This window comes from Humulus lupulus, chromosome 6 (genome assembly GCF_963169125.1).
Source record: "Humulus lupulus chromosome 6, drHumLupu1.1, whole genome shotgun sequence".
In the NCBI taxonomy this organism is placed as follows: domain Eukaryota; kingdom Viridiplantae; phylum Streptophyta; class Magnoliopsida; order Rosales; family Cannabaceae; genus Humulus; species Humulus lupulus.
In genome coordinates this window covers 213704896-213719924 of record NC_084798.1, presented here as the reverse complement: position 1 = coordinate 213719924, position 15029 = coordinate 213704896, and the positions used below count along the sequence as shown (strand labels likewise).

The following is a 15029-nucleotide window of genomic DNA, read 5'->3' as shown; positions in this document are numbered from 1 at the left end:
GATTTGATTAATAAGTTTTTTGACAATATGATCAAACTGTTATCAATTTTATGTAATTGAGTAATTATATTTGAATTTGAAACTCATACAATTATAACAGTTTGACAATTTTAAAATACAATGTACTAAATATACACAATTTCAAAATATAAAGTACCAAATAAGCATTATTTTAAACACACGAACATAAAACCATTCTTTACAAGAACTCATGGTAGTTACCTACCCTAAAAAAAAATGAAAAAATAATATAAAAGCTAAGCCATCCATTTCGGTAAATTCCTCTTCTCACGCTAACCGGACTTCTACATCCAGCGAGGCCGGCGCTCACCTCCATGGACGGTGACAGAGCAAGGTAATTGCAACCCATTTTTTATTTTATGATTTTGATCTGTAAAAATATGACATGTATGTGTTTTATAGTTCTTTTGACATATTATTTGATATTTTCATGAAGTAGGTGATAGCTGTGATTTTATACATTTTCTAATCTGCATTTCTTCTGGCAATGAAGGTCACCGTTAGAGCCTCTTCCTCTCTTTGTACCAAGTTCCCCTTTGCTCTATCAATGGAGGAGCCTCTTCTATTATGAGAAATACCTCAAACCCACCAGCTGTTTCACTCATTCTCAGGTACACAAATTATGCACCTTTACTGTATTTTTTAACATTCCGTTTTCATGTAGCTTGATACTAGTACTTCAGCAACAACCAATTTTTATTAGCTTTGATGCTTTATTTTTTTAGGTTATTAAGCTTATCGATGAGTTTTCTATCTTTTGAGTATATGAGAAATAAAAATTATGTTTTTTGTTTTTTTAATATCCTCCATGTTTGCACCAAACTCTGTTTAGTCAGCTTTTTTAGTTGTACATTTACTTTCTGATTTCATGTAGTTTGGTACTATTACTTCATGAATAACCAATTTCTAATAGCATCAAAAGTTTGCTGTGAACTAGGAATGATTTCTTTTTCTTTTCCCCCGAACATATGACTTAGTTATTAAGAGTTTGGGGTTTGGTATTTGGTGATTCATTAGAAAATTTGGAATATAACTAGGCAGGTAGTTTTTTGGCTGGTTTTAACTTATGATTCATTAATAATTGAGTCTTGTACGATAGACTTGTTACAATATTGTTAGTAAGATCTGTATTTTCTTTTTCGTATCTGCAACTTGCATCCAGATTTATTCATAGGAGGCATGGGGATGGAGTGATTTGATCTTTTTTGTCTTTTTTTAGATAAGTTTTAGATATGTGTTTCAATGATTCTATTCTGTTGACCTAGCAAGAACACTTCTTTTCACTTTCCTTCAGGTGGTTTTTTCTTCTTTTTATCTTTTTCCCTTTTATTCATTTGAGGAAATTGAAATTTAATGGTGCTATATTAGTCTTTAGACTGTTTTGGTACTAAAAACTTATATGTTTTATTGTTTGAGGTTTCAAATGCTCTGATTTGAATTTGAACTGAAATTACTATTAAAAGCTATGAAAAATAGTAACTGCAAATGGAGGAAAATGATAAGAACTTGTTTATGAAAAATAGGAAAACACTTCTGTTGTTAATTGTTGTTTTTGCAATGTTTTATTGGATCACAAATTGACGTCGAAGTCATTGAATTGTAAACTGTGAGACTAAGAATAATTGTTGTTTTAATATATGTTTTGAGTCATCCAATATGTCTAATTTTCTCTGGAGCAGTAGCAATTTCATATTGAATTTTACAATTAGTTAAGAAAGTTGGTTAGGAGTTATGCAAAAGGGTGTACAAATTCACTGGGGAGATAATTGGTGGCTTTCAAAGTCCAAACCTTCAACGTTTGGATATTTCATCAAATAAGTTGAGTGGTACTTTGGAATTGGAAAAGCTTTTAAATTTCAAAAGGTTAGCATATCTTGACCTTTCCTCAAATAATATTTCAGTGACTTTTGGAAACTCCAAAAACTATGGTCTGGATAATCTTGAGTATTTACTCCTGTCTCTTGCAACATTACTGAGTTGCCACACATTTTAAAATCTTCAAAAATATTATCTAGCTTAGACCTCTCCCATAATCATTTTCAAGGACGTGTTCCTAAATGGTTATGGGAAGTGGGAAACAATTCCCTCAACAACTTGACTCTCTCTCACAACTTGTTAACACACATAGAGCCACTTCCATGGAATTGGCTAAGATACCTTGATCTTTGCTCCAACTTGTTTTCAGGACCTCTTCCAATTATTTCATCATCAATTCTATGGTTCTTCTCAGTAGCCAAAAATCAATTTGAGGGAGATATCTCAACTTCCTTTTGCAAAAAGACATCCCTTGCAGTGCTTAATTTATCTTCTAATATGTAGAGTCCCAGAATTTACTTAGCTAGTTAGATAGTAGTAGTAGTAGTAATAGCTAGTATTAGTTATAGTATGTTCATTACTGTGGATTTTGGTTCAAGTTGGGATTTAGTTGGAAACTCCTAGCAATAGTTATGGATTTTATAAGTTTAACCTATAGTTTAAGAATATTAATTATAACATAAGGTTTGATTAATATTGCTAGTCATTAATATGATAATTATTATAACCTAAGGTTTAGATAGAGCTAATAAGAATATGACATTTGTGATGAGCATGGATTATTCCTAAAGTTTAGATAGAGCCAATAGGAATATGACACTTGTCATATGTATGATTATTAAGGAATTATTATTTTAATGATAAAATAAGGGAAATATAAGATTTAGTCTTCACCAGAATTTGTTAGGAGCTTGACATTTGTCACAATTTTATTTATTGTGATTTAGATATTTTATTTATTTGTGATTTAGATAATTAAATAGATTTTTCGTAACTTTAGGGTACAATAACTTTCGATCTATTTTTGACCCAGTTATGTTATGAATTTCGAAAAATAGTATTTCTAAAAAGTTGTAGATAATTTAATAAGCTTTCTAACAGTATAAAGATATTCTAAACCGGAGTCCTACAAATCCAGATATGTTGATTTTACTGTAGATTAGTTTAGAGTTACGAGATTTAGAAAGTTAGAGTTAGGATTCTATTTTAAATTTAAATTTAAATTTGGATTATAATTAGAAGATTTTATTCCTAGAACTCTATAAATAGGACCTAGCACCAAGCTTTTTCATTCATTCTTCAAGCATTGATCAGAGCCTTCTAGGTGCTAGTGAGACTATAGAGTGATAAACACTTGGGTTGGGGTTATAAGCTTTGTCATTCTAAGCTTATTAGACACTTGGGAAGTAAGGTTCATAGAGTGTATTTCGGTTTCGAGGTGTAGTTCGGTCATAGCAATTTCAAAGTGTTGACGCGGTTCTTCGCCAACAGGTAATTAAGAGAAGAAGAGAAAGGGATTAGTACTGAAAGTAGAACCGTCACAGATATGAAATCTTAGAGAATGAACTAGGTGACTCAAGACACGTTTTTAAGTGGTTCAAAGGTTAAAATCCTTCTGCTCCACTAGTCAATATTATTGATATATTCTGGGTATTTGGTTTACAAAGTATATAGCTCTTCAGAGACTATTTTTTCCAACCCCTATCAACCCCCAGGGTCTCCATATTTATAGGAGAAGGCACCTGGAAGTTGGTAAGGAGGTCATCCCGTGACCTTACTATTTGTCATATCAACTCTGTGACATTTATGATTAATTCCTAAACCTGACACATAAGTGTGGTCTAATCAGTATGTAAGGAGATAATGGGCCGCACGGCCCAACCCAGCCGTGGGTGTCTGAATACGCACGTTCCTGCTGCGTGTCCGAGAAGTCAGGGGGATATCGGACACGTGATGTCAGATATATGCACGTTTATCTTGCGTGTGTTGACTTTATAGAGGGTCAGAGCTTCATGAGTAGCTCGTACCATGAGAAGCTCGTATTACGAGCTTCTCCCCTGACCTGACCTTCGGCCTTCTGACTTCTTCCTCCAGTCTTTGGGCAACCTTGGAGAGCCCTTGAGGATCCCTCGAGCTAAGAAGGTACGACCTGGAAACAGGATCTCCGGCTTGGGGGAGTCCTCCGACTAAACCTGATTAGTCCGAGGCTCGACCTGCTAATCAGCCCGTGGGAAAACCAGGGCGTACACAAAGGTATTCCTATTCTTAGTTCCTTTTCTGTATTGTTAGTTCTTATAGTTTTTCTCTACTCAATTCCTAACCCAATCTTCTCTATTCTTGGTTAGGCATCTAAGTTCTTCGAACTTGAGATTTCTTGTTGGTAAGTATCTTCTCGATGGTTTAGTTCATTCCTCTTCATCTCTTTCTTTTAGAAAACTCACATCTCTATTAATGGTTTTTAGGAGTGTTCCAAAATGCCGACATTATTCTCATCATCCCAGTATTTTGGTAAGGAAAATAGGCTAGATCTTGTATGTTTGTATGATATGTTATGTTATGTTTAATATGTTATGATAAGTTTATGTTTTTATATGTTATGTTATGATTTACCCTACCTCAAATATTAGACAGGGGACGTAGATGGGTTATCATACACTACATGTGATCTAACCTACCTCAAATATTAGACAGGGGACGTAGATGGTTTATCACATGTCATAATGGCCATTATTAGTATAGTCTTATATAGTATATGTTATGATATGTTTTTTAGCATATGTTATGATATGATTTTATGTGTATGTTTATGTGGTTAGTATTTTTCCTTGCTGGGCATTAGGCTCATTCCTTTATGTTTATATGTGCAGGAAATAGTTGTGGCGGTGGAAAGATTCTTGGCAGTTTGAGGATGTGTATTGAGGCAGGATAGAATCTGTGAATTGCGCGTTCGATTCGAGGATGAAGTTTTTAAGTCTTTTAGTTATGATTTCTATGTATTATTTTTCCGCACTTAATTTTGTAACCAATTTATTTAAGTTATGTTTTGTTTTGTTTTCAAAACAATGGGATCTCATATCCTAAATGAATTTTTATGTATTTAACCTTTACTTTACAGTTTTTAAATAAAGTTATGGTTATTTCATATGTACGTTTTCTTAAGATTAGTATAGTAGTTATTAATGGTCCAAGGTCTAGAATAGTTGGGTCGTTACAGTTGGTATCAGAGCAACGGTCCATTCGCATGAAGTTCTCCTCGATACACACACTCAAAGCTCCGAATCTAACCGCCAATGTAAGTTGTTTATGTTGTAGTTGTTATGATGATGTGCTTAGTTAACGTTTTAGCGCTTATGTTTTCAGTTAAGAATACCTGTAAATTAGTTTATTTTCTTTATTTATTTTATTTATTATCTTTTCATAATGATTATATATAGTGAAAACCTTTTTCCAAATTAATATCATGGTTATTTTGTTATCATGTATGAGTTTGATTTTTCTTTTGCAATCATAATAAGTAATAAATAAAATAAATAATGACTAAGTTCGGTGAGGGTGGATACAAATCAATGGACCAAGTTTCTATATTGAGAGTTAGGGGGCCATAGTAGTGGGAACGATTTTACTGATCCCAGCCCTCCCTCAATATGGTTAACTTTGGAACAACGATGAGTTTCAAGCCTGAGAATTAAGTCATATAGGATAATTAGAAACTCACTTAGAAAATAATAAAGATGGCTTTTTTTTTTTAAAGTTTTGAAATACACCCTAATTATAAAAAAGGCTAACATATTTTTTTCATAAAGAGTCATAAACTAATAAGTCCGAGTTATGTTTGCTTAGATTAAGTTTTGCCTTAGAGCCTATTAGGATAAGTTCTAACATGTTCTCGATTGTTAGAACTTTGTTGAGGATGTCGCTCAGAAGATTTGCTCGCACCAACAAAAACGCCTCAAGCGTCGCTCCTGAAACTTATGAAGCCCCTCCAGTTCGCAGAAGAGGAAGGCGTGCAACCAATGCTGCTGCTAAAGAAAGAGCGCCGCCGCCGCCGGTTAACAACATTGCAGAAGTTGCAAGATTGCAACAACAAGTGGAGGAATTACTATAGAAACAGCGACAGCAGACTCAGTCTCCACCTCAGCCGCAACCACAGCCCCAGCAAATGGCTCAAGTACCCCATCAAGTAGGTCCTTATGGGGGATGGCCAATGGCGAACTATGCGCCATACCTAGCTCAACACATGGAGCCAATCTATGAGCGGTTTCGTAAGCAACACGCTCCAAACTTTGAAGGGACAACATAACCCCTTTAAGGCAGAAGAATGGCTCAGAAATGTAGAGCCGATCCTAGTGCATATGAATCTCGGCAACGCGGACCGTATATCCTACGTTTCGTCTCTGCTTAAGAAGGATGCTAGAATATGGTGGGACTTAGTTTAGCAGACTAACGATGTCGCCACCATGATATGGACAAGATTTGTGTAGTTGTTCCACAAGAAGTATTACAACTCGGCAGCCATCGCTACAAGGGTCGAGGAGTTCGCTAGTTTGAAGCAGGGCAACTTAATGGTAGTAGAATATGCTCGACAGTTCAACAGATTAGCCAAGTTTGCACCAGAGTTGGTTCCAATTGACCTTATGAGGGTGACCAAGTTCGTTAAAGGACTTAGACCAAAGATTGAATTAGGGGTTAAGCTAGCAAACCCGGGAAATACTACCTATGCCCATGTTCTAGAAACGGCAATAGAAGAAGAAAGGCTTCAGGCGAATGTTAGTAAGGAGAAGGCTAGTAGGCTTGAGCCTAAACAGCAGGGTCAACCTCAGAATGGTCAAAACAACCACAACAACAGCCGTCAGCATTGCAATAGTAATAGTAATGGTCAGAAGAGAAGGCATCCTAATGATAAGTAGGCCAATGGTGATAAAAGAGCACGGAAAAACAATGGAGGCAATAAGTCGGGTTATGTAGAATACCCGCAATGTTCTAAGGGCCAAAAGAAACATCAAGGGATGTTTCAACTATGGTTAGGAAAGTCATCGAAAGAAGGAATGTCCATAGCTTAAGCAGAAGGAGAAGAGGGATTTAATGATGGTTCCAGACCAAAGTCTTTGCCTTGACCCAGGGAGGAGCCCATGCTAGTAACAAGCAGTTACAGGTCAGATTCCTATCCTCGATAGTATATGTTCTAGTATCGCTTGATTTGGGAGAAATATACTCGCATATCTCGTTAGGAATGATAGATAAATTAAACAAACCTTGTAGAACTAGGTTTGTGACATAGTTGCCTTCGGGTGAAGTAGTCTTATCATCACGGATAGTACGAGGCGTACCGATCAAAATTGAGGACGTAGAACTAGAAGGAGACCTAATAGAACTGGAGATTAAAGTTTTCTACATGATATTAGGAATGGACTGGCTAGCAAGGCATGGCGTAACCATCGATAGCAGACGTAAGCAAGTGATGTCCGAGACTCTTAACAGTTAGAAACGATGTTAAATGGGAAAAGTTTTAGGACTACATACGCCGCTTATTTCATCACTCAAAGCTCAGAGGATGATAGAAAAAGGATGTCACACATTCTTAGCTAGTGTTATGCATGTGGTAAAGGGAACACCACTAAAGGTCGGAGATGTACATATTGTAAGGAAATTTCCAGAGGTATTTCCTGACGACTTGCCAGGATTGCCGCCGACACGGGAGATAGACTTCACAATTGAACTAGTACCGGGCACCGAGCCATTCTCTATAGGGAGCACCGGTACTATTTGTGAAGAAGGACGGAAGTATGCATATGTGTATAGATTATCGTAAGCTGAACAAGGTGAAAATTAAGAATAAGTACCCGCTACCCCGAATTGACGACTTGTTTGATCAACTCCGAGGGGCAACCATTTTTTTTAGATTGATCTACGGTCCGGGAATCACCAGCTCAAGGTACAGGAAGAGGATATTCCCAAGACATCTTTTAGAACTCGTTATGGACATTATGAGTTTCTAGTTATGTCTTTTGGTCTTACCAACGCTCCAGCCGCGTTTATGGATTTAATGAATAGGGTCTTTAAGGACTACTTGGAAAAATTCATCGTAGTTTTCATCGACGACATCTTGGTGTACTCAAAGGATAAAGTCGAGCACGAGAAACATTTAAGGTTAATCTTGCTACGACTGAAGGAGCATTAGCTTTACGCCAAGTTCAAGAAGTGCGAATTTTGGCTTTCACAAGTAGCATTTCTCGGCCATATAATATCCAAGGACGGGATTGTTGTAGACCCATCAAAAGTAGAGGTCGTGAAAGATTGGCCAAGACCAAAGAACGCGTCTAAGGTAAGAAGTTTTCTGGGACTAGCAGGCTATTGCTGGAGGTTTGTAGAAGGCTTTTCTAAGATAGCCACTCCATTTACCAACCTGACCCAAAAGAAGCAAAGGTTCAACTGGACGGATAAGTGTGAAGAAAGTTTCCAGTTGCTTAAGGATATGCTCAGCACCAGTACTTTGTGTACCGACACCCAATGATAAGTTTGTAGTCTATTGCGATGTGTCGAAGTAAGGATTGGGTTGTGTGTTGATGTAGAATGATAAGGTGATAGCCTATGCCTCAAGGAAAATGTAGTTGTTGATGTGCTAAGTAGGAAGAATTATGGAAGTCTAGCAGCGTTAGCTGGAATAGAAAAGCCGCTACAGTAGGAGCTGATCAATGCTAGAATAGAAGTAGTCATTGGTAAACCTTGTCCATTTAGTCAAGTCTGTTAGAAGATATACGGAATGGGCAAGTGCATGATGACACGTTAGTCATATAGATGCAGTTAGAGAAGGGAAGGCCACAGATTTCTCAATATCAAGTCAAGGGTTATTAAGATATAAGGATCGGGTATGCGTGCCAAGCGATCAAAGGATTAAGATGACGATTCTAGAATAAGCACATAGTACCTCGTATTCAGTTCACCCAGGGTCGACTAAGATGGCACACGACATCAAGGCAATGTATTGGTGGCCAAGGATGAAGAAGGACATAGCAGAATTTGTGTCTAAGTGTCTAGTATGCCAGCAAATGAAAGTAGAACATCAGTGGCCTACAGGCTTATTGCAACCACTTAGCATTCCAAAATGGAAATGGGATGATATAGCCATAGATTTCGTGGTGAGTTTGCCACGAACAAGTAAGCAGCATGATTTGGCTTGGACAGTAATAGATAGATTAACCAAGTCAGCTCATTTCCTTCCTGTTAAGAATTCATACACAGCGGATCAATACACAAACGTTTAAGTCCAAGAAATAGTACGACTGCATAGAATCTCTAAGACAATAGTATTCGATGGAGGATCGGTGTTTACATCGAGATCTTGGAGTGAGTATTTGCTGTTGATAGAATTCTCCTACAACAATAGCTACCAGTCAACAATCGGGATGGCACCCTACAAGCTACTTTATGGAAGAAGGGTCGATCGTCGTTGCATTAGGACGAGGTAGGAAAAAGGCAACTACTTGGACCTGAAGCTATTAGAGTAGCTTAGGATGTAGTAGCCCTGATTAGAATGTGTATGCTCGCTGCTCAAAGCCGTTAGAAAAGTTATGCGGATGCCAAGCGGCGTGATGTGGAATTCAAAGTCAGAGATCAAGTTTTCTTAAGAATATCTCCTATGAAAGGTGTAAAGCGGTTTGGGAAGAAAGGCAAACTTAGTCCCTGATTTATAGGTCCTTTTGAGATATTGGACAAAGTGGGAGCAGTTGCATATAGATTAGCCCTACCGCTAGCTTTAGCAGATAGTCATAATGTATTTCACATCTCGATGCTGCATAGATATGTGTCAGACCCATCTCACGTCCTCAAGTATGATACGATAGCACTCCAGAAAGACTTGAGTTACGAGGAACAACCGGTTAGCATCCTAGATAGAGGGATGAAAGAATTACGATCTAAGAGTTTTCTGATAGTCAAGGTCCTATGGAGTAATAGTTCTGAAAGGGAGGCAACGTGGGAGTTGGAGGATGTAACGCCCTGGTTGCCCCAGAACAGTTACGGTGAACGGTGGACCGGAAATTTGACTCGCTACCCGAGTCCTTTGGTCAAAAACGTGTTCTAAGTGTAATTAACAGGTTAAGGTAATAAACCAATAAAAGGAAATGGAGATTTTCATTGCAAACTGCTCTGCAGAGCTAAACAAAACGTTTACAAGTTGTTCTCAGTACAAAATGGACACTACTGTTTAAAATTTACAATCCCGCCGACCTAAGCGGCAAAAATAGGGTAAACCCCCTAGTTCCTCTGAGAACTCCTTGGCCGTGGTGGTCAAGCGGCCGCATATGTACACATCACCACATTAGCTCTCCACTCAAGGCTAGGTGAGCTTTTCTTTCCCTTTACCTGCACCACATAGCACCCATGAGCCAAAGCCCAGCAAGAAAGCATAACACTTTTTAATAACATTATCAAATGATTATCATTATAATCACACTGAGCATAAAGCTTTCAAACAAGTGAGAACACAGCACATGAGGTCCTGATAAACCATACTAAGTGACTGACTAGCATGTCACTAATTCAAATGGAAGAGTGGCTGTTAGGTAAGCCACTAGCCTTCAACAGGTTCTGGTAAACCATACTGAGTGACTGTTAAGCATGTCACTAATTCAAGTGGGAGAGTGGCTGCTAGGTAAGCCACTAGCCTCCAAGCGCTTATTTCATTCATTGACCCTCGGGGTCGGTCTGGCATTAATGCTCGTTGAGCCATTCAATGCTGATAGTTGATTAGATCTAATCTTTGTTGGCTTGCGTTAACACGCTAAGACCGTCTTGACTAATGAGCCAGCTCAACATGACCAGTGCCCAATACCACTGCCGAACCTAACTAATAAGTCACAGCTTCACAGTTGATACTAGCACCTTTGCCAAATCTGACCAATGAGTCAGTACCATGCACAAGTGAGCAACATATGCTAAACATTCTATATTCAATCCATGTCCATATTTACACAACCAGCATGCCTCACGAATATCCATGCATGTCACACTTGGGGTGCAGTTTTCTTACCTCTGGTTCGAGCTAGAATGATTAAAAGAATGACCCCTGAGAACGATCAACCTTTAGACTTCTTAGCGGTTACCTCCAACTGGTTTTGAATCCTCTTTAGAAGATGAACTAAGTCCACAACCTCCAAGCTTTGATTTCCTAGCTTGCTACCTCAACTTGGGACCAAAAACCTCAAAGAATGATAGAGAGGAAATGATGTACGGGAAGGTGAAGAAGCTGCTCTGTTTTTGTTCTATAACCTTCTACAGCCACTTGAAACATATATAACCCAAGCAAAATGACCTTAATACCCCTAGGTCATTTAAAGCTTCTAATGTCTCCCCAAGGGTAAAATCGTCATCCTTCACTTATTTCGTTAATCATAATTAACGCTCTCCAATTCCCGCTATTCTCAAAATTCCCAAACACCAATAATTCATGTTCCGTTACCCTTTTTACTCCCGGCAATGTTCTAATCATTAAAAACATCATGAGACTCACCCCGAGCCTCGAACTTAATCCCGTTATGACTAAACAGCTACTTTAACACTTAAAGATCGTCTCATGCCGAATAGCTCGAACAAACCCACATCATAATGTGGTCTCAACAATATATCACCGACATGCATACAAATATACAATTTACCCTCAATGGGCCAAATTACCATCACACCCCTGTAATTAGAAATATGGACTCACATGCATGCATTTCGCATCATATTATAATATAATCAACACATACATGCATTTTATCAATTAATAACACAATTAAGCAAGTATGGCCCTCCCAGCCTACTATTCACGCCGTTAAACACATCGGAGAATTCGGGGCATTACATAGGAGGACATGTTAGCCTGGTATCCGGAATTGTTTGATAAGTAAATTTCGGGGACGAAATTCTTTGTAGTAGGGGAGAATTGTAGAGTTCCAGAATTTACTTAGCTAGTTAGATAGTAGTAGTAGTAGTAATAATAGCTAGTATTAGTTATAGTATGTTCATTACTGTGGATTTTGGTTCAAGCCGGGATTTAGTTGGAAACTCCTAGCAATAGTTATGGATTTTATAAGTTTAACCTATAGTTTAAGAATATTAATTATAACATAAGGTTTGATTAATATTGCTGGTCATTAATATGATAATTATTATAACCTAAGGTTTAGATAGAGCTAATAAGAATATGACATTTGTGATGAGCATGGATTATTCCTAAAGTTTAGATAGAGCCAATAGGAATATGACACTTGTCATATGTATGATTATTAAGGAATTATTATTTTAATGATAAAATAAGGGAAATATAAGACTTAGTCTTCACCAGAATTTGTTAGGAGCTTGACATTTGTCACAAATTTATTTATTGTGATTTAGATATTTTATTTATTTGTGATTTAGATAATTAAATAGATTTTTCGTAACTTTAGGGTACTGTAACTTCCGATCGATTTTTGACCCAGTTATTTTATGAATTTCGAAAAATAGTATTTATAAAAAGTTGTAGATAATTTAATGAGCTTTCTAACGGTATAAAGATATTCTAAATCGGAGTCCTACAGATCCAGTTATGTTGATTTTACTGTAGATTAGTTTAGAGTTACGAAATTTAGAAAGTTAGAAGTTAGGATTCTATTTTAAATTTAAGTTTAAATTTGGATTATAATTAGAAGATTTTAATTCCTAGAACTCTATAAATAGGACCTAGCACCAAGCTTTTTCATTCATTCTTCAAGCATTGATCAGAGCCTTCTAGGTGCCAGTGAGACTATAGAGTGATAAACACTTGGGTTGGGGTTATAAGCTTTGTCATTCTAAGCTTATTAGACACTTGGGAAGTAAGGTTCATAGAGTGTATTTCAGTTTCGAGGTGTAGTTCGGTCATAGCAATTTCAAAGGTATTCCTATTCTTAGTTCCTTTTCTGTATTGTTAGTTCTTATAGTTTTTCTCTACTCAATTCCTAACCCAATCTTCTCTATTCTTGGTTAGGCATCTAAGTTCTTCAAACTTGAGATTTCTTGTTGGTAAGTATCTTCTCGATGGTTTAGTTCATTCCTCTTCATCTCTTTCTTTTAGAAAACTCACCTCTCTATTAATGGTTTTTAGGAGTGTTCCAAAATCCCGACTTTGTTCTCATCATCCCAGTATTTTGGTAAGGAAAATAGGCTAGATCTTGTATGTTTGTATGATATGTTATGTTATGGTTAATATGTTATGATAAGTTTATGTTTTTATATGTTATGTTATGATTTACCCTACCTCAAATATTAGATAGGGGACGTAGATGGGTTATCATACACTACATGTGATCTAACCTACCTCAAATATTAGACAGGGGACGTAGATGGTTTATCACATGTCATAATGACCATTATTAGTATAGTCTTATATAGTATATGTTATGATATGTTTTTTAGCATATGTTATGATATGATTTTATGTGTATGTTTATGTGGTTAGTATTTTTCCTTGCTGGGCATTAGGCTCATTCCTTTATGTTTATATGTGCAGGAAATAGTTGTGGCGGCGGAAAGATTCTTGGCAGTTTGAGGATGTGTATTGAGGCAGGATGGAATTGGTGGATTGCGCGTTCGATTCGAGGATGAAGTTTTTAAGTCTTTTAGTTATGATTTCTATGTATTATTTTTCTGCACTTAATTTTGTTACCAATTTATTTAAGTTATGTTTTGTTTTATTTTCAAAACAATGGGATCCCATATCCTAAATGAATTTTTATGTATTTAACCTTTACTTTACAGTTTTTAAATAAAGTTATGGTTATTTCATATGTACGTTTTCTTAAGATTAGTATAGTAGTTATTAATGGTCCAAGGTCTAGAATAGTTGGGTCGTTACATAATAATTTGAGTGGCATCATTCCTAAACGCATGGGAAAATTTAGCAAACAACTTTCAGTCTTGAATTGTATAGCATTGTACCCGACACATTTTCGAAAGGAAGTGCTTTGAGAAATCTCAATCTAAATGGAAATCATCTAGAAGGACGGTTGCCAAGATCATTGGAATATTGTAGAAATCTTCAAGTTCTAGATCTTGGAAATAACACGTTCAAGGACTCATTTCCTCATTGGCTAGATCTCTTCCAATGTTACGTGTTCTAGTCTTGAGATCTAATAGGTTTTATGGTTCCATAGGTGAACCTAAAACCAAATTTCCTTTTCCTGATTTAAGGATTATTGATTTATCCCACAATGAGTTTGACAGTGTTCTTCCAACAAAATATTTTGTCAACTTCAAAGCTATGATGAATACAGAGAATGTCCAAATGAAGTACATGGGAGAGTATTATTACCAAGACTCTATAACAGTGACCATGAAAGGATATGAGTTAGAGTTGGTGCATATCCAAACTATCCTTGTAAGTCTTGATTTCTCCTGCAACAATTTTATTGGAGAGATTCCAAGGTTGCTTGAAAGGCTTAAGTCGCTCAAGGGCCTCAACATTTCTCATAATATGTTAAGAGGTGCCATACCATCATTGCTGGGAAAGTTGACTAACCTTGAGTGGTTAGACCTCTCTGCTAACAAGCTGAGTGGGAATATTCCTTTGCAGTTGACCGATTTAATATGGCTTGAAATCTTAAACCTTTCAGAAAACCAACTCGTGGGACCAATACTCAATGGTAAGCAGTTCAATACTTTTAGCAATGATTCATTCAAAGGAAATTTAGATTTGTGTGGTTTTCCACTGTCCAAACCATGCAATGAGGAAAATGAAGGATCAACCATGGAGCTAGAAAGTGAATCGGAGGATTCAAATGGATTTACTTGGAAAGTTGTGCTATTGGGGTATGGATGTGGCTTTGTGTTTGGGATCTTCATAGGTTATAATAATTTTTTCTCAAATGGAAGAGCAATTTTGTTTGTGATGTGATCATAGTAGAGCTATGCTATTTATTTAGATTTCAATATATTTAGTTTCATGTTGTAATAATGTTCATGTTCTAGCTGTAGTTTTTTTGTGTTTTTACAACTTTACTCTGTTTTTCCTTTTTTCTCCTTCTTTTTGTCTTTATGGGTGGTATTAATTTATAAAATAATGCTTTGGTGTAAGTTAAAGTAATAATTAGTTAGTTTTTGTAAACAAATGTTCATTTTCACCATCATCCCCACTCATCCTCATATCAGCATTTTGTATCCTCTCATGACCGATGGAAAATCCAAATTGGGCT

At 36.7% G+C, this 15029-nt stretch overlaps 1 protein-coding gene across 1 annotated transcript; it reads left to right on the top strand.

The window, feature by feature from the left end:
• Positions 1–13942: 13942 nt before the first annotated feature.
• On the top strand, positions 13943–14731 carry LOC133786012 (receptor like protein 22-like). Its single transcript, XM_062225224.1, has one exon. It carries the CDS (start codon positions 13943–13945, stop codon positions 14729–14731), a length of 789 nt encoding a protein of 262 aa, XP_062081208.1.
• The last annotated feature ends 298 nt before the right edge of the window (positions 14732–15029 follow it).